General features: G+C 37.0%; 1 protein-coding gene across 1 annotated transcript in view; it reads left to right on the top strand.

Annotated features, from left to right (window-relative positions):
- The window catches only part of Pkhd1l1 (PKHD1 like 1), a 155,001-nt gene that overhangs the window by 71,258 nt on the left and 58,826 nt on the right, over positions 1–24,917 (top strand). Inside the window, exons 36-49 of the mRNA XM_060389478.1 lie at positions 14–184; positions 453–679; positions 1,392–2,376; positions 6,661–6,909; positions 7,542–7,691; positions 8,775–8,949; positions 10,239–10,395; positions 10,765–10,921; positions 11,927–12,006; positions 12,655–12,784; positions 13,709–13,838; positions 19,437–19,678; positions 21,607–21,743; positions 23,575–24,604. Of these exons, the coding sequence (XP_060245461.1) occupies positions 14–184; positions 453–679; positions 1,392–2,376; positions 6,661–6,909; positions 7,542–7,691; positions 8,775–8,949; positions 10,239–10,395; positions 10,765–10,921; positions 11,927–12,006; positions 12,655–12,784; positions 13,709–13,838; positions 19,437–19,678; positions 21,607–21,743; positions 23,575–24,604 (4,020 nt within the window). The remainder of the gene's footprint in view (positions 1–13; positions 185–452; positions 680–1,391; positions 2,377–6,660; positions 6,910–7,541; positions 7,692–8,774; positions 8,950–10,238; positions 10,396–10,764; positions 10,922–11,926; positions 12,007–12,654; positions 12,785–13,708; positions 13,839–19,436; positions 19,679–21,606; positions 21,744–23,574; positions 24,605–24,917) is intronic.

Below are 24,917 nucleotides of genomic sequence, written 5' to 3'. Positions count from 1 at the left end.
TATTTTATGGCAGGTTCGTTTTCCTACCAGTTTACTTCTCCCGGAATCTATTACTACAGCAGCGGGTATGTTGATGAGACTCACTCAATAGCTCTCCAAGGGGCCATTATTGTTTCACCCGCGGAGACCAGGCACCTTCCCCTGCACCTGTTTGTGGGAAACATTGAAGCAACGTATGCTCCAGGTAAGATCATCAAACATGGCAACCACACCAGGTGACTCAGGCTTAAAGTGACCTTTGTAGTGTAGGAATCAGATGACTGGATCTAAGTGCTGTTTTTCTTCCTAAGGCTAAAATTAATTACATAAAATTGCTCTATTAAAAAAATTACCAGATCTCCAGAATGTAAAACCAGCTACTGCCCTCATTAAAATAATCAGTAATGAAGTCTGAACACAGTTCTTCTTGTAGGATAGTGTGCATGACTTACAGATGGTTCTTTTGTCTAAAGCAGGCTCTGAGAATTTACACTTGGCAAGCACTGCAGCAGGCTGCCTGGCAACAGACCCCCTGTGTGGCCTGAATGATACCAGGGTGAAAAATTCAAATAAATTGCTCTTTGAGCTTTCAAATTGTATTTCACCATCTATAAGCAACATTACTCCCTCTACCGGAACAGTGAATGAACTCATAACAATCACTGGACATGGCTTCAGTAGTCTTACATGTGCTAATAAGGTAAGGAAATCAAATCTCTTCTTCTCAGTGTCCACATACTCAGTAAAATGAAAAATTTTTTTAACCACACACTCCTAGTATAATTTCATCAGATTTATGATCTGTAACATGCATACTACTAACTTAATGTTTATAATTACACATTTGTGTGTTATTTGGTAGTATATTAATGGAGATGTGCACCTGTGACTGGAATAAGTTTTAAATTATGTCATGGTCATAAAAGAAATCTTTTTGGACATCACACACCTTTCTCATCCATTTCAGCATGCTTGTAACCACTAATATGCTTCTCCTCTATATAGATTTGCCTGTTCTGAACAGTTTTCTACAATATAAAATTCTTTGTGAACATCTACTTTCCTTTGGCATAATATTGAAAGTTCACTCATGTTTCAGTACTTCATTTCTTTTCATGGATGACTAAATACTTCATTGTATGGCATGTATATCACAGCAAGTTTATTCATTCACTCAGTTGATGGTTATTTAGTTTTTATACTTTTTGGCTAATGTGAATAACTCAGTTATTAACACTTGTACAATCATGACATTGATTTTACGGGCAATTTACGATATGTGTTCATCAATTTCCCAACAAATTTTTCATAGAATTAACTTTTTCAAAATATAATTGATGATGATACAAACATATAGTTCATATGAGAGTAGTGGATTAATGTATTTTATTTCATATTCATTTTTCTTCCAGGTTACAATTGGCAGCTATCCTTGTATTGTAGAAGAAAGTAGTGAAAATTCTATCATGTGCCACATTGACCCTCAAAACTCAATGGATGTTGGAGTCAGAGAAATTGTTTCTTTGATTGTCTACAATCTAGGCACTGCTATCAACACACTGCCCAGTGAATTTGACAGGCAGTTTGTACTTTTGCCAAACATAGATATGGTACTGCCAAAAGCAGGGTCAACTACAGGAATGACAAGGGTGACCATACAAGGCTCTGGGTTCATGGCTTCTTCTGCAGGTGTAGAAGTCTTTCTGGGTGAATTCTCATGTAAAGTTCTAACTGTGACCTACACAGCCGTTGAATGTGAAACATCTCCTGCTCCCCAGCAACTTGTTCTTGTAGACCTTCTAATACATGGAGTGCCTGCCCAATGTCAGGGCAACTGCAGCTTTTCATACTTAGAAAACATTGCTCCTTACGTAACAGGAGTCTTCCCAAACTCTATCCAAGGAACTATAAATGTCATTATTGAAGGAGAGGGTTTTGGGACAGTGTTGGAAGAGATTTCTGTATTTGTTGGAAGTCAACAGTTCAAAGCAATAGAAGTTAATGAAAATAATATTACTGTTCTTATGACCCCACTAGCAGCTGGCCCTCATTCTCTCAGCGTTGTGGTTGGATCTAAGGGCTTAGCTCTGGGAAACCTGACTATCAGTAGCCCTACAATAGCTTCTATCTCACCAACCTCTGGAAGCATTGCTGGTGGGACCACATTGATGATCACAGGCAACGGCTTTTCTTCTGGCAACACCACAGTCACTGTTGGAGATAACCCTTGTCAAATTATGTTCATCAACTCCAGCAAGGTCTACTGCACCACCCCAGCTGGGAGAGCTGGTACAGCCAATCTGAAGATCTTTGTTAATGCAGCCATTTACCCATCTTTGTCATTTGCATATGCCATGGAGGATACTCCATTTCTCGAAAGAATCATCCCAAATAGAGGTACTCCAATATCTCCATGCCTTTTATTGTATTGATGTCAAATTAATAGTAATATTCATTATTATGGGGTTTTGATATTAAAGTTTGTCTTCTACATAGTTATACTTAATCTAATTAATATAATACATGGGATTCAAGTTCTGTGCAGTCTCTATTTTTTAATACATTCTCAGTATAAAATCTCAGTGTAAAATTCCATCAACTTGATCTAAATTACAAATGAGGATGAAATAGATGACTGTCTTGGGAGCAGAATGAGTAGTTTATGTCATTAATGTTGATGTGGCACAAGAAAAGACTGTTAAGATTTACAAGTGAGTTTTCTTATTAACACTGATACTTTTTCAGAGTATTTTATTTCTATGAACTCCAGCTGATTATTGTTGGTACAACAGAATTCTTTCTGAGGGAGCAGCATGTTCAGATAGAAATGACATCCTTTGCCATGTGCCAGATTTTCTAGTCTTCATGCTATCTGAATGCTAATATGTGTGAGAGACCCTAGAAAAGCAGCTGCAGCATAACTGTTAAGACCATGCCTGTTTTAGGTTGCTTTCCATCGCTGGGATAACATGTCATGACTCAGAGCAACATGCAATTTGTGGAGAATGGGTTTATTTGACTTACACATTCTTTTCACAGTCCATCTTATAAGGAGGTCAAAGTAGGTACTAAAGGCAGGAACCTGCAAGCAGATTCCTAAACAGGGTCCATGGAGAAGCACGGCTTAATGACTTGATGTTCATGGCTTGCTCAACCTGCTTTCCTTCTTTCTTTCTTTCTTTCTTTCTTTCTTTCTTTCTTTCTTTCTTTCTTTCTTTCTTTCTTTCTTTCTTTCTTTCTTTGCATTTATTTTATTTTCATTTTTATTTATTTATTATTAATTACAATTTATTCACCAATCCTACCTTCCCTCCCTCTTCTCCTCCCATGCCCCTCTCCAAGTCCACTGATGGGGGAGGTCCTCCTCCCCTTCCATCTGAACACAGCCTATCAGGTTTCATCAGGACTGGCTGCATTGTCTTCCTCTGTAGCCTGGTAAGGCTGCTCCCCCTTCAGGGGGAGGTGATCAAAAAGCCAGCCAATGAGTTCATGCCAAGACAGTCTCTGTTTCCCTTACTAGGCAACCCACTTGGAGACTGAGCTGCCATGGCTATATCTGTGCAGGGGTTCTAGGTTATCTCCATGAATGGTCCTTGGTTGGAGTACCAGTCTCAGAAGAGATCCCTGGGCCCAGATGTTTTGATTCTGTTGCTTTCCTTGTGGAGCTCCTGTCCCCTCCAGGTCTTTCTGTCTCCCCCTTCTTTCATAAGAGTCTCTGAAATCTGCCCAAAGTTTGGCTATGGGTCTCTGCATCTGCTTTAATACCCTACTGGGTAGAGTCTTTCAGATGCACTCTATGATAGGCTCCTGTCTTGTTACCTGTTTTCTCCCTCTTCTGATGTCCATCCCATTTGCCTTTCTGAAGGAGGATTGAGCATCTTACCCAGGGTCTTCCTTCTTGTTTAGCTTCTTTAGGTGTACAAATTTTCGTATGATTTTCCTATACCACTCAGGACTACCTGCATAGCTGTAGCACCTGCCCAGGGCTGGTACTAACCGCATTGGCAGTGACTTTTGGTTTTTACCTCCATGACCATTCTTTCCATAACTGTCTTTGGATGTACCCTTTAGAGAACACCTGTGATGAAGAGGAAACTTGTAGAAAGTGAAACCAGGGCTGCTTTGTTTAGTAATGAAACAGGCTATAGATTACACTAAAATAATACAGCATTTGAAATGGCAAACAAAATTTTAACCTTTATAAAGCAATTTTAGCTTTTATTTGAAAATATATTGTTAGCATGAATTATTTTATTAACATGTATAATTTTTATTGTAATAACTCATAGTTATTTATATTATCATAATCCTTACTTCATTGGACAATATATAGTAATTTTTATTATAAGAAGTAAGTGTAACTGCTTCTTGTAGTTTTTTTTACATTTTTTATTATTTTATTTTTTACAGTTTATTCATTTTTTTATCCCGATGGTAGCCCCCTCCCTCAACTTCTTCTGATCCCATTCTCCCTTCCTCGTCCCCCAAATCTCCTTCCTCTAGTCCACTGAAAGGGGAAGTTCTCTCCCCTGCCATCTGCTCCTAGCTATGAAGTCTCATTAGGACTGCCTGGATCCTCTTCCTCTGTGGCCTGGCAAGGCCACATCACCAGAGTGAAGTGATCAAAGAGCAGAAAACCAAGTTCACGCCAGAGGAAACCCCTGCTCCCCTTACCTGGACACCCACATGGAGACTGAGTTGCCAATAGGCTACATATGAGCAGAGGATCTTGGTCCATGCATGGTCCTTGGTCGGTGCATCAGTCTCTACAGGAGCTCCTGAGCTCAGAACTTTTAGCTTTGTTGATCTCCTTGTGAAGCTCCTGCCTCCTTCATGTCCTTTTATTTTCCACTTCTTCTATAAGACTCCCTGTGCTTGGCCCAGAGTTTGGCTGTGAGTTTCTGTATCTGCTTCAATCCCCTGTTGGGTGGAGACTTTCAGAGGACCCTCTATAATAGGATCCCATACTGTTTCCCCCTTTTCCACCACTTCTAGTGTCTATCCTGTTTGCCATTCTGAATGAGGTGTAAGCACTCTCCCTAGGGTCCTCCTTGTTGTTTAGCTTCTTTAGGTCTGTAGATTATAGTTTAATTATCCTTTTATTATACGGCAAATATCTGCTTATAGGCGAGTTTATACCATGCATGTCTATTCATGCAAAATTTAGGAATTTGGGTATTTGTTTTAATGCCTTATGGGATTTCCATATTTAGTGCCCTCAATGTAAATTTGTTTAAAAAAAGGTATAGTTAATTACCTAAAGCTGAAAGTGGGGAAATGAGCATAGGTCTAAACAAGTAAATCCTGTTGGGCTTGCTTAGAAAATAATGAATTTTACTCAAAAACTATGAGATATTGTTAAATAACTGCAACAGAAACAGCAAACTATAAGTGATTAGATTAGATAAATGATTAATTAAATGCATCTATGACATAAATTGGACAACAAATAATGCAGATTTGGATGGAATAAAATTGGAAAGCAGGAAGAAAACTCACAGGTACAGTATTTGGTCTTGCATATTATGATAATTTGATATAAAATACTAGTGTATGTGAAAAAGGAAGGGCTGTATTAGGAAGGTGCTCTTCATTATCTTGGAGTCTCTATTTTCCTTGATAATTAAATCAATATTGGATTGACAGTAACCTTATAAGAAAATGAAAAGGCAATTACAAATTTTTATTTTATTGTTATGTATATAAATGTTTTGCTTACAAGTATGTATGTGTGCCTCTTGTGGGACCATTATGAGTCAACGTGTGGGTTCTGGGAATCACACCCAGTTCCTCTGGAAGAACACCAGTGTTCTTCATCACTAAACCTTATCTTCAGCCATGCAAAGACAGCTGTGCCTAACTGCCCTTAAATAAAGTAAGAATTGTTTAGAACTTACTAAAAATACAAGGGGAAATTAAATAATAAAGTATTATTATATCATAAAAGAAATAAAGAAACAGATAAGATTTAAAAATTTTTGGGTTTTGTATATTTAACTTAAGGCCTTAACATCAATATTTACTCTCCAAAAATTCTTAAAGTAGTTCTTTCCCTCTATTTTCTAGTATATCTAATTATTTACATATCATGACTTTTTTTTCAAAATGTGGCTACTGAAATATTTTAGTAACAGAAAGTATAGCCCATTCTCAAAAAGAATTATTACAGTCAAAGGAAAAAAAGAGCAGGAAATGCTAAATCTCATGCTCAGAAATCCATAGTTCCCATTCTTCCTTTTCTCTGCTTTCTCTACTAGTATGAAGAGGTAATTTTTAAGTTATTATGGACAAAAAGGCTGAAACAGTGAAGATTGAGAAAGTCACTTGTAATGTACAACCAGCTGGTCTATATTACAATAAAATATAAATAACACATCATGTATACTCTTATTTATATAGCTTTAGACACTGAATATTATTTTGTTTTGGTTTTGGTTTTTCAAGACAGGATTTCTCCATGAATCCCTAGCCGTCCTGTAACTTGCTCTGTTGACCAGGCTAGTCTCAAACTCAGAGATCCACCAGCCTCTGTTTCTTGAACACTGGGATTAATGGCATGTCTGGCTCAACTGGATATTATTTTATTCACAGCAGCAAAGCCACATATCTTTAAGTGCATATAGGAAATCATTAGTATGTAGTGTATTTATATCATTTCCTTTTTTTTTTTTTTTTTTTAAGGTCCACCAGGAACTGAAGTTGAAATAACAGGCTCTAACCTTGGATTTGCTATCTCGGATGTTTCAGTGATGATAAAAGACAGTGCATGTAAAGTGACCACTATCAATGACAGTGTGTTACAGTGCATTGTGGGAGAACATGCAGGGGGCATCTTTCCTGTGACGATGCTTCATAGGACAAAAGGCTCTGCCCTCTCCTCTGTTGTATTTGAGTACCCACTTTATATTCAGAATATTTACCCAAGACAAGGTGATCAGATAGTTTTTATTATTTCAGTATTCATTAGAAATGATATATTCTTAAAGCCCTGCTATCACTTGTACTTCTTATTAGCATTAAAATACTTATCTTCATCTGTCCAACAAACAACATTCAAGAGTATTAATTAATTATTCCAAAACAATAAAATATTTCTCTTACTTCTGTATTGTTTAATTAAAACTTTTCTAATTTTAAATTGTCAAGTTACATGTGAAAATTTAAAAATCATATTTAGTATAACTGGAATATAATTTTTCCATGGAAAATACTGTTTCTAGTTGAAAATTAGTGGTTAAAAACTTCTAAAAAGTATGGTGAAAATACTAAATTAAGTAGTAATGTTACGAGTACTCTGACATAGTTTGTCATACCTCTTTCAAATTAAATTTTAGTTTCTAGAACTATTTACTTAAGTTACCAGAAGAAACATTTATTCATTGAAAATTTAAAACATTACAATTAAAATATATTTTGTTTTATTAATAATATAATAAATTTCAGATCTGAGGAAGTTATTTAAAGTGACTTCCCTTTCAAGTTTTTAACTAAAGCAAATATGTAGAGAAGGAAAGTTTTCTGTATATTCACTATTTTTTTTTTCCTGTATTTCTCTTCTTCAGGGAGTTTTGGTGGTGGCCAAACCATGACTGTGACAGGCATTGGGTTTGATCCACAGAGTTCAACTATATTGGTCTGTGGCTCTGAATGTGCAGTAGACAAACTTGTGTCTAACTCCACAACACTGTTCTGTGAGATTCCACCTAATAATGGTAAGCACTCAAAAAAAAAACAAACAAACAAACAAACCCACCAAAGGAATGCCAGCCTGTGAGAAATGCTAATTTTACAGTCTTTAAAGTTTACAGTCTCTTTTCTCAAGTTGTTGAAGTCTTTTGAGGTGATTGAGCCAGATTTATGATCATTCTGACTTCAAGCAACTTGGTCAGAACTTTATTTTCTACCTTTGTAACTCTGAGGACTTTAGTTTGTGATATCAGTTGGTGGCTTTTAGTTAGTTGAGTATTCAAATGGAGAGCAGGTCTTTAGATCTTGTTAGTTAAGTTTCTTTAAAGACAACTAAGAAATGCTGAGAGAGGGAGGAAGAATCTTCTCCACGGAGGAGTACACTAACTGGTTATCTAATACCAATGGTCAACCTTGAAAACATATACATAAGTAACATTACACAGACAGATCATGTCTATTTAGAAATATATGTATATACATACATGAATATGACAGCAATTAATAGAAAGTGGGGCCATAAACTTGAAACATAGTAAGAAAGGGTATATGGTTTATGTAAAAATATTTTAACAAATGATTTTATAGTTTCATGAACTATAATTGTCTTTCTTGATATTTTTGATGATGAGTTTTGTCATTTAAATACTAGAGTTTGTATTTTGATAAAAATATACCACAGTGCTACTGAAAATTGGCAGACTGTGAGTCTCAACATTGGCTTCTCCTCTTCCTTTTATTTTATGTGGGTTACTTGTGCTTTAGCGCCTGCCCCGATCTCTGTTGCCTTGCTTCTGTTTCATTTTCCAGCTCTAATTTGCAACATTGGACCTTCAAGGACTGGGACTGGAAAATTAAGATGGCAGGTTTGCAGAATTGTTCTTGTAAAGAGAAGTCTAGGTTTTTTGCTTTTTTCGTTACTAGTGTGTATAGGTTCTGTGATATTTTTAGCTGTCACTAGAGAATATTGCTAGTTCATGTACAACCTGTGTGCATTATGAAGTACTCACAGAAAAAGCATGCTTATAATGAAAATATTTAGGGGTGTTGGCAGTGAATCTGGGCATGATGGCAGAACGCCACTCACTTTGACTCCCTTTTTCCCATAGGCAGGGGGCCTGATCAAGCCTGTAGAGTGAGTGTGGTCAATGGGAAAGACTCATCACAGTCCACAATCCTGTTTACATACGTCTTGTCCCTGACTCCACTCATCGCTGAAATATCTCCCAGGAGAGGCAGCACTGCTGGGGGGACCAGACTTACAGTCATGGGATCTGGATTCAGGTACTGTCTTCACACAAGTACACATCCACATGCTTACAGATGCAAGCCATTACACCTGCTCTTCTACGCCTCACAGTTATCAAAGACAGTCTTGTAGTGTAGACCTTTCTGTTTGTAAGGCATGCTTGAGGTACAAAAGAGTACTAAGAGCAACATTCACTGGATACATACTCTGTACTAGGGACCTTTCTACTCACAGCAGCTTCCTTTTTTGCCATGTAATATGTTTTTATCCCACTTCATGTTTAGGAGGTTAAAGTGCAAGAGAGAGAATGACTTGTCATATTGTGACTTGTCATAAGTTCATATTGTGGTGGTTTTTCCTCCTGGCCCTCAACTCCCAGAATAAAGACTCAGACTCAAAATATTATTTACAAATACCTATACCATATATATAGGCTTTTCTCTGACTAGATCATAACATAAAATAAACCATTTATACTACATTTAATCTACATTCTGTCAAATGGCTGTTTACCTGTGCGCAGGTACCATGCATCTGTTCTCCTCACATCTTGCCAGGTGCATCTCCCACGCTGGCTCTATCTCAGAATCCTTTCTGCCTGCCAGATGTCCCACCTTCTATTTTACCTATCCTATAAACCATAGGTCTTTTTTAATTGACAGGTAATGCATCCGTACAATACACAAGATATTCTCCCAACAAGTTTACCAACATAAATCATTTGTGATACTTTTCCCATCAGCTCACCTCCAATCACAATATGTTTCATTGCTCCAAAAGAAACACCTTTTTTCTCATCAAATCCATTCCTTTGCAATGAGCTAGGCTTATTCTCTGATCCTATTACTCAGCTTCATGGCATCATTCTTCAGTGGACAGAGCTGTCTTCAAAGCATGAAAGGATAGATTAGTTTCTTGGGCCCCTTACAGTTGGATACTTTGGCATTTCAAGTAGTGGTTAAATTCTAGGGCTTATGACTGTGCTCAAACTATTGCAAAGGGAAAAAAAAATCTATGTACAATTTGTAAACTGCAACTGTTTGGAGGCCACAGAGAATCTTGGTCCCTTAAAGCCAGGCAACCTTTCCTTTAACATCAAAACACTGGCTAGCTTGTACATTTTTATACCCTGATTTCTTGAAAAGCTTTCTTATTTTTCTCAACAAATATTTTTGAATTTTAATATGGTGTCAGCCTGCACTTTGAGAAACCATAGGGCATTCATTACCAGTGTTTTTAAAGAAACATATGAACATAGGGCTTTTAATATGTAAAGTAGAAATTCAAGATAAGCATATATGGTTAACATTTTCTTCCTTCACAGTGAAAACACACAGGATGTTCATGTCTCTATAGCAAATGACAAATGTGATGTCCAGTATTCCAACAAGACACATATCATCTGTATGACAAGTGCTCACGCTCCTTCAGGGTGGGCTCCAGTTCGTGTCAACATCGAGAACATCGGCATGGCCAGAATGGTAATAACAGTTGGGTATAGCAAGCACAGTAATGAAAATCTGGTTCCCTGAAGTTGGGCTGATTGCTAGTGGATATCTTTTTCCAATGTCTCCAACTGATGATTTAAGTGTGTCTGTACAAAACTTAAGCAGTGTATATTTTTGTTCTTTATTATTCATGTTTTATTTGGTATTTTAATTATTCTGTATGGAATAAATAATCATGGAATTTAACTTTTTTCTTGTCATGAAAGGATTGGTTCATCTGTAACATCTTTAAATTGAGTTCCATTTCATTACTTAGATAAATGTATCTTGTTTCAGATTTTTTCTTTGAGAGATTATCTGATTAATTCTCTGAACTTTATGGCTTCTCACACTCTGTTATAGGAGAATGCTGACTTCTTATATGTTGATGTTTGGTCTGCCAACTCCTCATGGGGAGGAAAACCCCCACCAGAGGCAGGGTCACTTGCTGTTATTACAAAAGGACAGATATTTCTGCTGGATCAGAGTACCCCTATTCTGAAAATGTTACTTATTCAAGGTAAATTTGTGAAAATATGTAGGTTAGACTGCTGATTATTTCTATGAAGCTAATTTAATCAAAAGTCATGATTAGGAGCATTCATCGTTGCACTACTCTTTTAAATCTATTTGTGATTATGATATTTAGTGTGTTGCCAGTAGCATTCTTTAAACTTTGTTTCATTAAGCTTTTCTTCAGTGAGGCTGGTGTTTTGTTTTGTTTTGTTTTGTTTTGTTTTGTTTTGTTTTGTTTTTCAGGAGGGTGGTGAGCATCTAGCTGTACTCACATTTAATTGATTTAATTGATCCATGTAAAAAAATACTGGGGTGGTGGACCCCAGAGGCTACAAAATTATAGCAGTTTTCTGAAGTCGATCCTACACAACCCCTGACTGGCCTAGAAGCTGTCCACAGTTCTCTCCTTTGTCCATGAACCTGCTTGTAGTTGTGACCTGAGTTCTCTCTGCTTCTTAGTATTATGTATCTACTATAAAAATGAAATAACCACAGAACTTACAATTAAACATAAATGAAACATTAAACAGGAATAGTAAAATGCTTGGAGATTTTGTCCATAAACGTTGGCATAATGGTCTCATGTACTTGAAGACTTTTGTAATTTTATGATTTTTTAAGCTTCTGAAATTATAAAAATGTTTATTTGAAGTTATTAAAGAATTGAATTATACTTTATTCTGACATTGATCTTATAAAAAGGCATCTTAGTATATTCTTAATGATATTAGTCAAGCTATTGCTGTGGCACAAAATAGTAAAAATTTCAGATATAAATTTTTATAAGGTGAGAGATAATGTTAACATTATAATGGTTTCTACAAAAATGACTGTGTCTTTGTCCTTAATTTATATTTTGAAGCCCTATTTTATAAAATTAACCTGTCTCACTGCACTATTTAATGATAATTAATATAACAAGTGATTATTGGAAAGAAGTTTTCTCTAGAATTTCTTTTGCTGTCAACTTTTGAGATTCTGTGACACATTAAAATTATGTGGTTCCTAGGTGGTACTCTGATATTTGATGAAGCTGATATTGAGCTCCAGGCAGAGAATATCCTAATCACAGATGGGGGTGTTCTTCAGGTATAAAAACCAATATTTTTATTTTATTTTATTGTTTAAAAATATTAGGTGTGAAAAATAGTTAAGTCTACCAAGTTTTTCTGAGGTTATCTCTGTTTAGATCAGTTTAATTACTGTGAAAACATTGAAAAAGGTTTATTCTCAGAATATTCCTGCATTTTAATAGAGGTAAGTTAGTGTGTTGCCAGATTTAAAGGAAAAGGAAAACTTCCCTGGGTCATCAGTGTGTTCCCTGAAGGTGGGCTGTTTGAAATTGACCTATTAGGAAATTCAAGTTTCAGGGTTGGAGGGAGCTAGGAAGATGCTACAATAAGAAAATGTAGACATCGCTGGATCATCTTCTAGGATCCTCATGCAAAACCAGCAGCTTTAACCATATTTGCCGTACCAGGGTAACATTGTTCAAAAGGTACATGAGCTGCACCTTCTCCATATGGATGTTTTCCATGTGACATAGCATACACACGAACCTACAAACATATGAAAACACATACACACACAAAAATTTAAGGCTTACGTTGTAAAAGAAAGATATCAATGACTAGACAGTTCTCAAATGAAGACGAAAAGGAAAAGTAATTATTTTCTCATAATTAGAACTGTGAGTTGAGTTTTGGTTTTGTGAACAAGGTCTGAAAATTTTTTCAGATTGGGACAGAAGCATCCCCATTTCAGCACCAGGCGGTCATTACTCTGCACGGGCATCTTAGATCTCCTGAGCTCCCTGTGTATGGAGCTAAAACACTGGCTGTGCGCGAGGGCACCCTGGATCTGCACGGTAGGCTAAAGACACTCTGAAAAAGGCTCGCTGGGCTTCTCCTGTGGCTGGATCATCTCTGTTTCCCCTGTCTTTCTGACTCCACCCTTCAGTCTAGAAAGCCACACACACACAAGCAGATCTCAGAGCCAAGGGTATGCCTTCTTCTAGGCCATCTGGATTCCTTCTCATACCCATTTCTATGGATGGCCAAACTCTATTGTCACAATTTTCTCTTACCTTAAATACATTATGTACTCACTCTCCCTGGAAAGGCACTAAATTTGGAATTAGATGATGGTAATTTCTTGATTTATTTATTTATTTTTTTACTTTGGAAACCAGAATACTTATAAAAAATAAAGATAAATCTATAGTTGTCCTTTTCTACAGCTTTAGTTTCAGAAAATTGTTATCAAGTAACGTGGTTTGATTATGTTTGAGGTGCCAGGGTGGCATTGCTTAAACATAAACTGAGTCATTTTTACACTGATGCCTTCCACATGATGATAATTGTAGTCTTCGTGAATGCAGAGTGTGAATATAGATGTCACACATGGAACCAAACATACATCATACATTTTAGTAGTCAATTGTATGGCTTATCTGTAGATTATCAGTTTAAACAGTTCAGACCGATAACAATAATTTGATTACAATTTAGATTGAGTTTATGTAAAGATTTTCATAAACAGAGCACATCGTTGCAGAAGCACAACTTACTAATTTTATAGATGTATAGGTTATTATAGGATGTTATGATAAACCAGACTGTTAATTTTCTGAAACAAGAATTTCTCATCCCCTTCCCCTTTATTTGAGAAAAGATTTGAAATCCTAAGGTAAAATAACTCTTCACCAAACTGACTTAATTCAAAAGCAGAAAGCACTTAGTAACCCAGAAAACACATCTGAAGAAATGCTCAGTTTGTATGTGGCTTCCAGGTCTGCCTGTTCCTGTGGTCTGGACCCGTTTGGCTCACACTGCAAATGCCGGAGACTGGGCTTTAACTCTACAACAAACAGTGACATGGAAGGCGGGAGACGTCATCGTGATCGCTAGCACAGGACACCGGTATCTAATGAGAATTTATTTGGATACGATTTTTTTTATAAAAATCTATGTTAAAAAAAGAATTATGGGAATTCCTCGAACTATTTTATTCTAACTCAAAGCATATGGTAAAGAATCATAAACAAGCTGGGTGGTGGTGGTGTATGCATCTAACCCAAGCGCTCAGAAGGCAGAGGCAGGAGGAGCTCTGTGAGTTCAAGGCCAGCCTGCCCCCCGGAGGGGGAGCTACAGAGAGAAACTCTGTCTCAAAACAAGCAAACAAACATAAACAGCCAAATACAGGTGGGTCAAATGTCAGCCTCTGTCTGATCACCACTGTGCTGAGTTTTCAGTGACTGAATTTGTTACAAAAACACGAATAAATCTGAACCATAGTTAAACAATGAGTAGCAATAAAATATTTTACATGGTTAGATATTCTTAGGTAAGATTTCCTTGGAAAAAAAGTGTTCCAGTTTTTTTTTTCCCTGGGGGAGGGGGGAACTGCTACTAAAAGTCGTTTGAAAAGGTCTGACTTGGTGAAAAATACATTCAAGAAACCAAAAAAGTAAATTAGCTTCTTTGTAAGGGATCAGCAGAGGACATGGCTGAGCAGCAGGCAGAACTTCCTATCTTTCAGGCTTGGCAGTGTCTCCCATGGAGACAGGGGGTAGTGATAGAATAAAAAGTGAAGGCATCAGTGTACAATGAGAGAGAGCTGGCGGAGTCTTCAAATGCCTGACACTTCACTGCTCAAACTATGCCCCTTAACTTCCATTTAGTTGCATGTTCTATCAATTAAGAAATTAAAATATACCACAGCTGCCCCGAATATATCAGGGAGTGAGGACGAAAGGAGGCTTGGTTTAGCTTGTTCAAATTACAAACATTAAGATTGCATGTGGTTATGTTTATCAGGAAATGAAGAGCAATTACGACAAGGAACAGATCTGTCAAGTCCATGATGGAATTTAAAAATTGAAATTCAAGATGCCATTTTTCAAGTTAAAAATAGGCTTGCAGATGTTAGAAAGAGATAAATATATACTTACAAATTTAGCTTTGTAAGTGCCTATTTATTCCCCTTCAGAAGGAAATTTAAATTATATAATGACAAAATAAAAAAGGAGAAAAATGAAGGGGCTCACTAATAAAATAGGAAATACTTACAGCCTTTCTATGAGAAATAAAAGAGCAACTTTACAATGTAGAATGGAGCTTGTTTTAGGAAACATGAATTAGCGCTGGGGAGATGGCTCAGCTGTTAAAAGCTAGGCTTATAACCAAAACATCAAGAAATATGAATTAAGGGATTTCCTATAAAATCTAATTCACTATTTATAGGTAAAAACTATCTGAGAATTTTTTTCACAATTTATTCATTATATATATCCTGATTGAAGCACCCTCCCTCAACTGCCCCTCTCAGTCCCACCCTCCCTCTCATGAACTCCAATGCCTGCTCTTTAATCATTCACCTCTGGTTATACAGCCTTGCTGGGCCATGGAGGAAGAGGATCCAAGCAATCCTGATAAGACTTAACAAACTATGGGCAGATGGCGATGGTGGAGAACTCCTCCAATATGAGAATTTCTAAAGCCAGAGTTAAGAGAAAGACTTTTCTGTAACGACATTGGTTAAAGAAGAGGAAGTAATGAATTCTGGAAGCAGGTTCAGGGGGTTGAATAAAGAAGGGATGTAAAGGAAAGAGGAGGTAGAAATGATGTAATTGTATTTCAATTAAATATAAAAAGATTAAAATTTGTAATGTTTGTTGTGAGGGTTATGCACTCCTAGCAATACCACATACCATGGTCATTACTTGGCGTTTCTCAGCTTCAGTAGAATTGCAGTGCTATCCTTTCCTACCGTATTCATCTACTGTGAAGATGCTGCGAGGTGATAGGCCCAATAACAAGATGTATTTCAAAGAAAGTTCTTCATAGGCATGTGACATCACTAAAGGATAAAGGAAAACGTGTTTATGTACTATGACATTGAAAATACTATCTAGAAATTTCTAGGGATGTAGCATGGTTGGTAGAGTGCTTACCTGACATGCATGGAGCCCCAGCTAGTTTGCAGATGGAGCAGCGCATAAAGCAGGCATGGTTCATCCCTGTAAAGCTAGCACTCAATAGGTAGGGGCAGGAGAAGCAGAAGTTTAAGGCCATCTTCAGCTGCATAGCGAGTTCAAGGTAAACCTAGGATATACGGACAGCTAAATTTTTTTCTAAAGAAATTTCTATAGCCTGTTGATTTAAGACAGTAAGAGAACAGCCTAAACTGCTTCCACATACCTCCTGTGGGATCTTGACTTATTCACCCTTAACTATCTTGTAGTTTCTACCTCTCCCTGGCCTTTTTCCTGCAGCTCCTCCCTTGGTCCTTTGGGGATTTGGGGTTCCTATGGCCACCTACTAACTTGGAAAGTAAGTTTGTTTTGTATCCTCTATTTTCTTTTATCATTATCCTTTACTTTTTTAAAAGTTATTAAACTGTTCAAGTTTTCTATGTTCATTTTATGCCATGTGACCTTCTTCACCTTGTAACAGTCCAGAATCTAATGTTTTACTTTACCAAAGCGTTGGCAGTGACCTTTCATTGCCCAGGTCCCACACTTCCTATGCATCAAATCCCTTCAGCTCTGAGCTTGAACTTTTGTTCCATCAGCTTTTCCTGCTTTCTAACTTAGTTCCTCATCACTGGATGATTATGGCATCTTTCTGGTTTTGTAAGTGCTCAGCAGGCAAAATAATTCAATGAGCCCTTTCCTGCAGCATCTCAACCAGAAGATAGGACAGAGGACCACAGTGTGGCTGCTTTGAGTGCCAACAGGGAAATCTGCAGGTTGTAATAGAGATCAAGAACTGCTTGATCATTTAAAATGAGACAATTCATTTTAAATCTCATTGATATATGACACTAGCATTTTATCAAGGTTTAAAAATAAGAAAGAAATACAGGAAAAACAAGAACCCAAAGAAAATGCAATCATCTCCTCTAAGATTACCTTTTGATAGGACCAATTACACTTTGTTGAAACTATAAAATAATGTCTTGGCAAAATAGAAAGCAAGCCAGACCACAGTTTTGTGTAAGAGCTAAATATATGAATGTGTACATTATAAAATTAGCAATACTCATTTACTGTGGCTGGAATTTTGAGTATATTAGACAATAAACAACTGAATAAGTTCTCTTCTTAGAAACTTCTAGCTACTTTCCTTTGTAATACTCTCTATCTTGCCATGTTTGATAGGTTGGACCGGATAATCCTTGCTGTAGGAAGTGGTTATATATGTCTTACAAGATGCTTAGAAACTTCTCTGGCCTCTTTTCACCAGATGCCAATAGCACAGGCCTTCTCACCAAAGCTGTTTTCAGCTGCTGGAACTATAAAGTCATCCTTAGTTAAAAACCTCTGAGGATGATACTTAAAGCTGTAAACGATTATCTTTGCACATTCTGAACAAATCTAGCACTTGGGTCTGAAATGAGTCATAAAACTTACTCTAAGTATAAAACACTTTTCTTGATTTGTTGCTGTTTAACTTCTTGAGTTCTTTATATATACTGGATATTAGCCCTCTGTCAGATATAGGATTGGTGAAGATTCTTTCCCAATGTGTAGGCAGTCATTTTGTTCTGACGACAGTGTCCTTTGCTTTACAGAAGCTTTTCAGTTTCATGAGGTCCCATTTATTGATTGTTGCTCTTAGAGCCTGTGCTGTCGGTGTTCTGTTCAGGAAATTGGCCCCTGTGCCAATGAGTTCTAGGGTATTCCCCACTTTTTTTCTAGCTGATTTAATGTGTCTGGTTTTATGTTGAGGTCTTTGATCCACTTGGACTTCAGTTTTGTGCAGGGTGATAAGTATGGATATATTTTCATTTTTCTTCATATAGACATCCAGTTAGACCAGCACCATTTGTTGAAGTTGCTATCTTTTTTCCACTGAATGCTTTTGGCATCTTTGTAAAAAATCAGGTGTCCATAAGTGTGTGGATTTATTTCAGGATCTTCTATTCAATTCCATTGATCCAATTAAAAAATGGAGTACAGAGCTAAATAGAGAATTCTCGATAGAGGAATATCGAATGGCAGAGAAACACTTAAAGTAATGTTTAACATCCTTAGTCATAAGGGAAATGCAAGTCAAAATGACCCTAAGATTTCACCTTACACTCATCAGAATGGCTAAGATCAAAAACTCAAGTGCCAACACATGCTGGAGAGGATGTGGAGAAAGGGGAACCCTCCTCCACTGCTGGTGGGAATGTAAACTTGTACAACCACTCAGAAATCAATTTGGTGCTTCCTCAGACAACTAGGAATAGCGCTTCCTCATGGTCCAGCTATACCACTCCTAGGCATATACCCAAAAGAGGCTCAAGTACACAATAAGGACATTTGCTCAACCATGTTTGTAGCAGCTTCATTTGTAATAGCCAGTAGCTGGAAACAGCCCAGATGCCCCTCAGTGGAGGAATGGATACAGAAATTGTGGTACATCTACACAGTGGAATATTACTCAGCAATAAAAAGCAAGGAAATCTTGAAATTTGCAGGTAAATGGTGGGATCTGGGAAAGATCATCCTGAATGAGCTATCCCAGAAGCAGAAAGACACACACGGTTTATGTTCACTCGTATAGACATATAATATAGATAAACCTACTAAAATCTGTACACCTAAAGAAACTAATCAAGAGGGAAGACTCTTGCTAAAATGCTCAATCCCTATCCAGAAAGGCAAAGAGGATGGACATCAGAAGAAGGAGAAAAGAAGTAACAAGTCAGAAGCCTGACACAGAGGACCTCTGAAAGACTCTGCCCTGCAGACTATCAAAGCAGATGCTGAGACTTATGGCCAACTGTTGGGCAGAGTGCAGGGAATCTTATAAAAGAAGTGGGAAACAGTAAGATCTGGAGAGGACAGGAGCGCCACATGGAGAGTAACAGAACCAAAAAATCTGAGCACAGGGGTCTTTCCTGAGACTGATACTCCAACCAAGGACCATGCATGGAGATAACCTAAGACCTCTGCACAGATGTAGCCCATGGCAGTTCAGTCTCCAAGTGGGTTCCATAGTAATAGGAACAGGGACTGTCTCTGACATGAACTGATTGGCCTGCTCTTTAATTACCTCCCCCTGAGGGGGAAGCAGCATTACCAGGCCACAGAAGAAGACAATGCAGCCACTCCTGATGAGACCTAATTGACTAGAATCAGAAGGAAGTAAAGAAGACCTCCCTATCAGTGGACTTGGGGAGGGGCACGCATGCAGAGCAGGGAGGAAGGGAGGGATTGGGACTGGAGGAGGGAGGGAACCACATGGTGGATACAAAGTAAATAAAGTGCAATTATTAAAGAATTTTTAAAAAGACAAAAAAAATTTACATGGCAAAAATTACTGTCAAACATATAATAAAATTAGAAAGAATAAAAGTTTTTTTTTTAAAAAAAAGAAAACACTTTTCTTAAATACCTCTTCAGAATATGGTGTGACATTTTTTTAAAAGCACATAATTTTATTACTGAAGCATTCTAATGTGTAAAACAAATAAGGCAGATGTATATGTTAACTTTTAATTTTTTTTTTCTTAAAATTTTACAGACACAGTCAAGGAGAGAATGAGAAACGGACCATTGCATCGGTGTCTTCTGATGGAATGAACATAACACTAACTAGGCCTCTAAACTACACACACTTAGGAATTAGTGTCACACTCCCTGATGGAACTATGTTTGAAGCAAGGGCAGAGGTTGGAATTCTTACAAGAAATATCCTAATAAGAGGGTCTGATAATGTGGAGTGGAATGACAAAATTCCATCATGTCCCGATGGATTTGACGCAGGTACTCTTAACAGCCATCATGTGACTGATAGTGGTCACATTAGTTTTTCAAAACGTGTTGGTTTGCATTGCAGTGTATTATTTTATTTTCAACTTTAAAATATAATTAAATATTAAGCATGGAAATTTGGAAACACTGATGGCTTGGCAGTATTTGCAATATAATGAGAAAAGTGATCAATGTTGACACCAAAGTGGAAGAAATTAGTGTGTTTGGAATCCATTGATAAAACCCCTTTCCTATTCTTGTGATTTCTTATTATATGTTCTTATTCTAAGAACACTTTGTTATGCAACCCTGATAACTATGGTTTTACATGTCAGTTAGAAGCTATGGCACTTTTATCAAGAAAATGTAGAATACAGTATTTGATGTTTAGTAAATCATTTTTCCCCTTTTTTTGGGGGGGAGGTGTTTGAGACAGGGTTTCTCTGTATAGCCTTGGCTGTCCTGGACTCTCTTCGTAGACCAGGCTGGCCTCAAACTCACAGAGATCCGCTTGCCTCTGCCTCCCTGAGTACTGGGATTACAAGTATATGCCATTTGTGCCCAGAAAATCTTTAATAATGCTTTTCCTCTTTTCCAAAATCTATAGTATATGTGAGAGTAGGTTCATTGTAAATAGATATCATAGTGAATAGTTCATAGACAATGTTGATGAGACAGAAAATGTATATATAAAATGTATATGTGTGTGTGTGTGTGTGTGTGTGTGTGTGTAGGTATACAGATCTATAATCTTTAAGATCGGCTAGGGCAGCTTCAATGCATGTGAAATTTTGGCTCAAGTCATTCTTGCAGGAGATTCTGCCCTAAGCATTGCAGGGTGTTTACAACATGACTAGCCTGTAACAATTAAATATTGTAACATTCCTACCACTGTTTCAATCAAAAATGGTTTCCAGATGTTATAAAAAGTATTTTCTGGAAACGAAATTATCCTGTTACAAGCCACAGAACTACACTATGCCCCATTAGTCAAAAAGCCTAAAATATCCATGATTTGCAATGACAACAGATACTTGCTATTTGTATTCCGTCTGTCTAGTCTAATGTGGGTCAACAGGAGGTCCTTTTCATTATAATCATTTCAGAATTCAGACTGATGTAGGCTTCTTCTCAATATGGGTTTTCATAATCTCTGAACCAAAGTTGAGATAGCTAGGGAGTCAAGCCGCCAATTAACTGCTTAGGTTCTGAAATGATGTATATTGCTTCTGTTTATCTACCATTGGCCAGAAATAAGTCAAAAGCTTTGATGAAGTTCAAGGCAATGAGTTAGTGAAAGACCCTGAACATACAGTAGAGCTATTGATGCATATTAATGATTTGTTTATACTATAAAGCAGAATGTGATTTGAAAAGATATCTCAATATTTTTGTAATTATTAGTAAGTAACTAAATAACAGACACAAGTCATTTAACAGCTTTTTCTTCAAAGATAAGAGTAAGTTCTTTGTATTTTATATTAAATGACCTATTTTCTGATGCCATTTTATGTGCATCAAGTCTTATAGTGGATATGAAAGCAAGTCTCAAGCTGTTTAAAATGAGAATACTTCCTGTTATGCAAATTAGGTTGTCAGAGTCTAGTGTGATATGAGCATAATTTTGCATTATGTTAATTCCTAGTTTGAAGAGGAAGCTTCAGAAACAATAAACAAAATCTCATTATCATTATTCACTCAACCATTCAGACATTATTTAATACTATCTCTAAAAAATGCTTTAGAATATGCAAAGACAAATGAGACAGATCACTTACCTTTCTTATTATCTAGAAAAAAAGACTATATGAATACATAATAATTATATTCCAGAATGAGGTTAAAATTATATGTGAATAAAGATATATGAAATGAGTATAAGGAAATTTTTAAGAAAAATATTACTGTAAGGCCTTGAATAATTTTAAATATTTTTAAAGGAGAATTTGCTACACAGACATGCCTTCAAGGAAAGTTTGGAGAAGAAATAGGAAGTGACCAATTTGGAGGCTGTATTATGTTACATGCTCCTTTACCTGGGGCTAACATGGTAACTGGAAGAATAGAATATGTAGAGGTAAGGAACATTATTGTTAAATCATGTTCTTTCATGTCATATAGTGAATATGTATTGGGCTCCTGCAGTTTGCCATGCTCTACTTCCAATCTGATAGCAGGCAGATAAATGAACAGTTTTAATACAGCCAATTAGACATTTATTTGATCATTCCAAATACTTGTTTCTTTATTTTTAAAAATCATAAATCAGATCCAGCCACACCCATAATTCAAAACCTAATAATGGATTTATATTACATCCAAAACAGAAAATTTAAGACCTGAATTCCAGCTGTTTATACTTTTGTCACCTGTGACTTGTTCATGTTACGTTAGCCGCATGGGCCTCCTTATGAGTCTATGTCAAGTACATTTCTGACTTATGTTCTTCATACTTGTTCTTCAGTTTACAATGCTCCCCCATCAAAGCTGGCTTACTACACGTTATTATTTCTATTGGGTTTCTTGCAATACTGCTTCATAAGACAGCCTCTCCTCACCATGTTTATTTGTTACTTGTTGAAACTGCTACCCAAACTCCTGGTTTCCTTCATTTACTCAAACTCATAATATTTTGTACACTTCAGAATCTCCTTTGTGTCTTTTTCATAATCAGACTCAATAACCAGGTCTAATCAGTTATTACCAAGTACTCAGTGAAGAGAGGAGTGGGGAAGTGTTTAGATACACAATATCAAAATCCAGAAAGCCATTCTGGATACACCTAGATAGCATTGATAGTGACAGAGTCAACACTTTCATTTACCATTATTTTTTTTATATAAATTACATGTGACAACTGAGAAATAAACTGATTGAGATTTTCAGGATCAAACTGTCTATTAAGTAATGTCAATTTCTGTAGACAGAAAATAAAAATAAATAGCTGGGGCTAGAGAGATGGCTCAGCAGTTAAGAGCACGGGCTACTCTTCTAGAGGACCCTGGTTCAATTCCCAGTACCCAAATGGAAGCACACAGCTGTCTGTAACTCCAGTTCTAGGGGATCTGGCACCCTCATACAGACATACATGCAGGCAAAACACTAATGTGCATAAAAATAGACAAATCTTAAGAAAAAAAAAACAAAACAAATAAATAAATAGCTGTTCTAATGATTTATTTCCCTAGACAACTGTGTTAAGTCACACATACCAGCATCTTGTATTTTGGATAAGTAGATCTTAGACTTGAAAGAACACAGAGCAGAATAGTTAGTATATAATAGTTAGCACCTAATCTGGAGTCACACCCACTTGGATTGTCAAGGAGTTTTGCAAGTGTGAACAAGGCCCTTGAGCTATTTACAATTTCTTTACCTACAATTTCTTTGAGATGGAGTCAATGGCAACCTCCTGTGATTATGGTAAAGACTGTGACCTTACATATAAAACACTGCAGTATCTGATGAGTGGTAAATATCCCAAAGTGTTTCTTATAGACAGGAATCAAAAGATCGGGAAAAAGAAGACTTTATAGAGCTTTATTTTGTTAAATAAAAAGTTCAGTCATTTTATTTTATTAAACAAAAGTTTAGTTGTGTAGAGGAGGTAAAAACATGAGAGTCAAGGCTGGATTTGAGCATACATTAGAAAGCAAAGCTACCTTACAACAGGTTTGCCTATTTATTTACTTACCCCATTTATGTGCTCACTCATTCATTCATGCCCAAATCAGTATTGCCTTAGTGTACTACATTATATAAAAGGTTGTATTTTAGAATAAAATACTATTTTCAAATAATAACATGAATAATGTGGAAGATATTAGTATAAATATACTAATGTATTCATATAAAATTGAAGATTACTTTGAAAAATTTCTGAAAGGTTCATATATCTGGTCTGACAGGTGTTCCATGCTGGCCAATCTTTCCGTTTGGGACGATACCCAATACATTGGCACCTACTTGGAGATTTACAGTTCAAATCTTATGTAAGAGGCTGTGCAATTCATCAAGCATACAACAGAGCAGTTACAATCCACAATACACATCACCTTCTTGTCGAGAGAAATATTATATATGATATAAAGGGAGGAGCGTTTTTCATAGAAGATGGTATCGAACATGGCAACATTCTACAATATAATCTGGCGGTCTTTGTACAGCAAAGTACCAGTCTACTGAATGATGATGTAACCCCAGCTGCATTTTGGGTAACCAACCCTAACAACACCATACGACACAATGTGGCTGCTGGTGGCACTCATTTTGGCTTTTGGTACAGAATGAATGACCACCCCGATGGCCCATCCTATGACCGAAACATTTGTCAAAAAAGAATCCCTCTTGGAGAATTCTTTAACAATACTGTTCATTCTCAGGGGTGGTTTGGACTGTGGATTTTTGAAGAATATTTTCCAATGCAGACAGGATCATGTACTTCTACAGTGCCAGAGCCTGCTATCTTTAATTCACTCACTGTCTGGAATTGTCAAAAAGGAGCTGAATGGGTCAATGGAGGGGCCCTGCAATTCCACAACTTCGTAATGGTGAATAACCATGAGGCTGGAATCGAGACCAAGAGGATCCTGGCTCCTTATGTTGGGGGATGGGGTGAAGCCAATGGAGCTGTGATTAAAAATGCCAAAATTGTTGGTCACCTTGATGAACTGGGAACGGGCTCTGCATTTTGCACCTCAAAGGGCCTGGTTCTCCCATTTAGTCAAGGCCTGACAGTGTCATCTGTACAGTTTATGAATTTTGACCATCATGACTGTGTGGCTTTGGGAGTGACATCAATCACTGGGGTTTGCAATGACAGATGTGGAGGCTGGAGTGCAAAGTTTGTCGACATCCAGTATTTTCATGCACCAAATAAGGCTGGCTTTCGGTGGGAACATGAAGCAGTCCTGATTGATGTTGACGGTTCACTTACAGGTAATATTGTTCTTCGATCTGTGACCCAGAATACCTTTAGGTTTACGTGAAGTTGAATGGTTATGGCTGAGTCACCTGTGTTACAGACTGAAGCCCAGCAGTAAACTCTACTATTGACTTGAACATTACAGGAAAGCACCAGGCACCAATGAGACATTCTTTTTTGAAAGAGCTCTTAACTGTCTGAAGCAGCCTCCAAACTGCCTCCAAAAGCCTCCTTTGTTCTCTTCCATTTGCAATTTGATTTGCATTGATGGTCCTTTTGTGGACCATCAATGGAGAGACTGCTCTCTGCCATTTCAATGCTAGAAGT

The sequence above is a fragment of the Meriones unguiculatus genome, chromosome 8 (genome assembly GCF_030254825.1).
Source record: "Meriones unguiculatus strain TT.TT164.6M chromosome 8, Bangor_MerUng_6.1, whole genome shotgun sequence".
NCBI classification, from domain to species: Eukaryota; Metazoa; Chordata; class Mammalia; order Rodentia; family Muridae; genus Meriones; species Meriones unguiculatus.
Note: the sequence above shows the minus strand (reverse complement) of the source record. Positions and strands in the feature narration are given on the sequence as shown.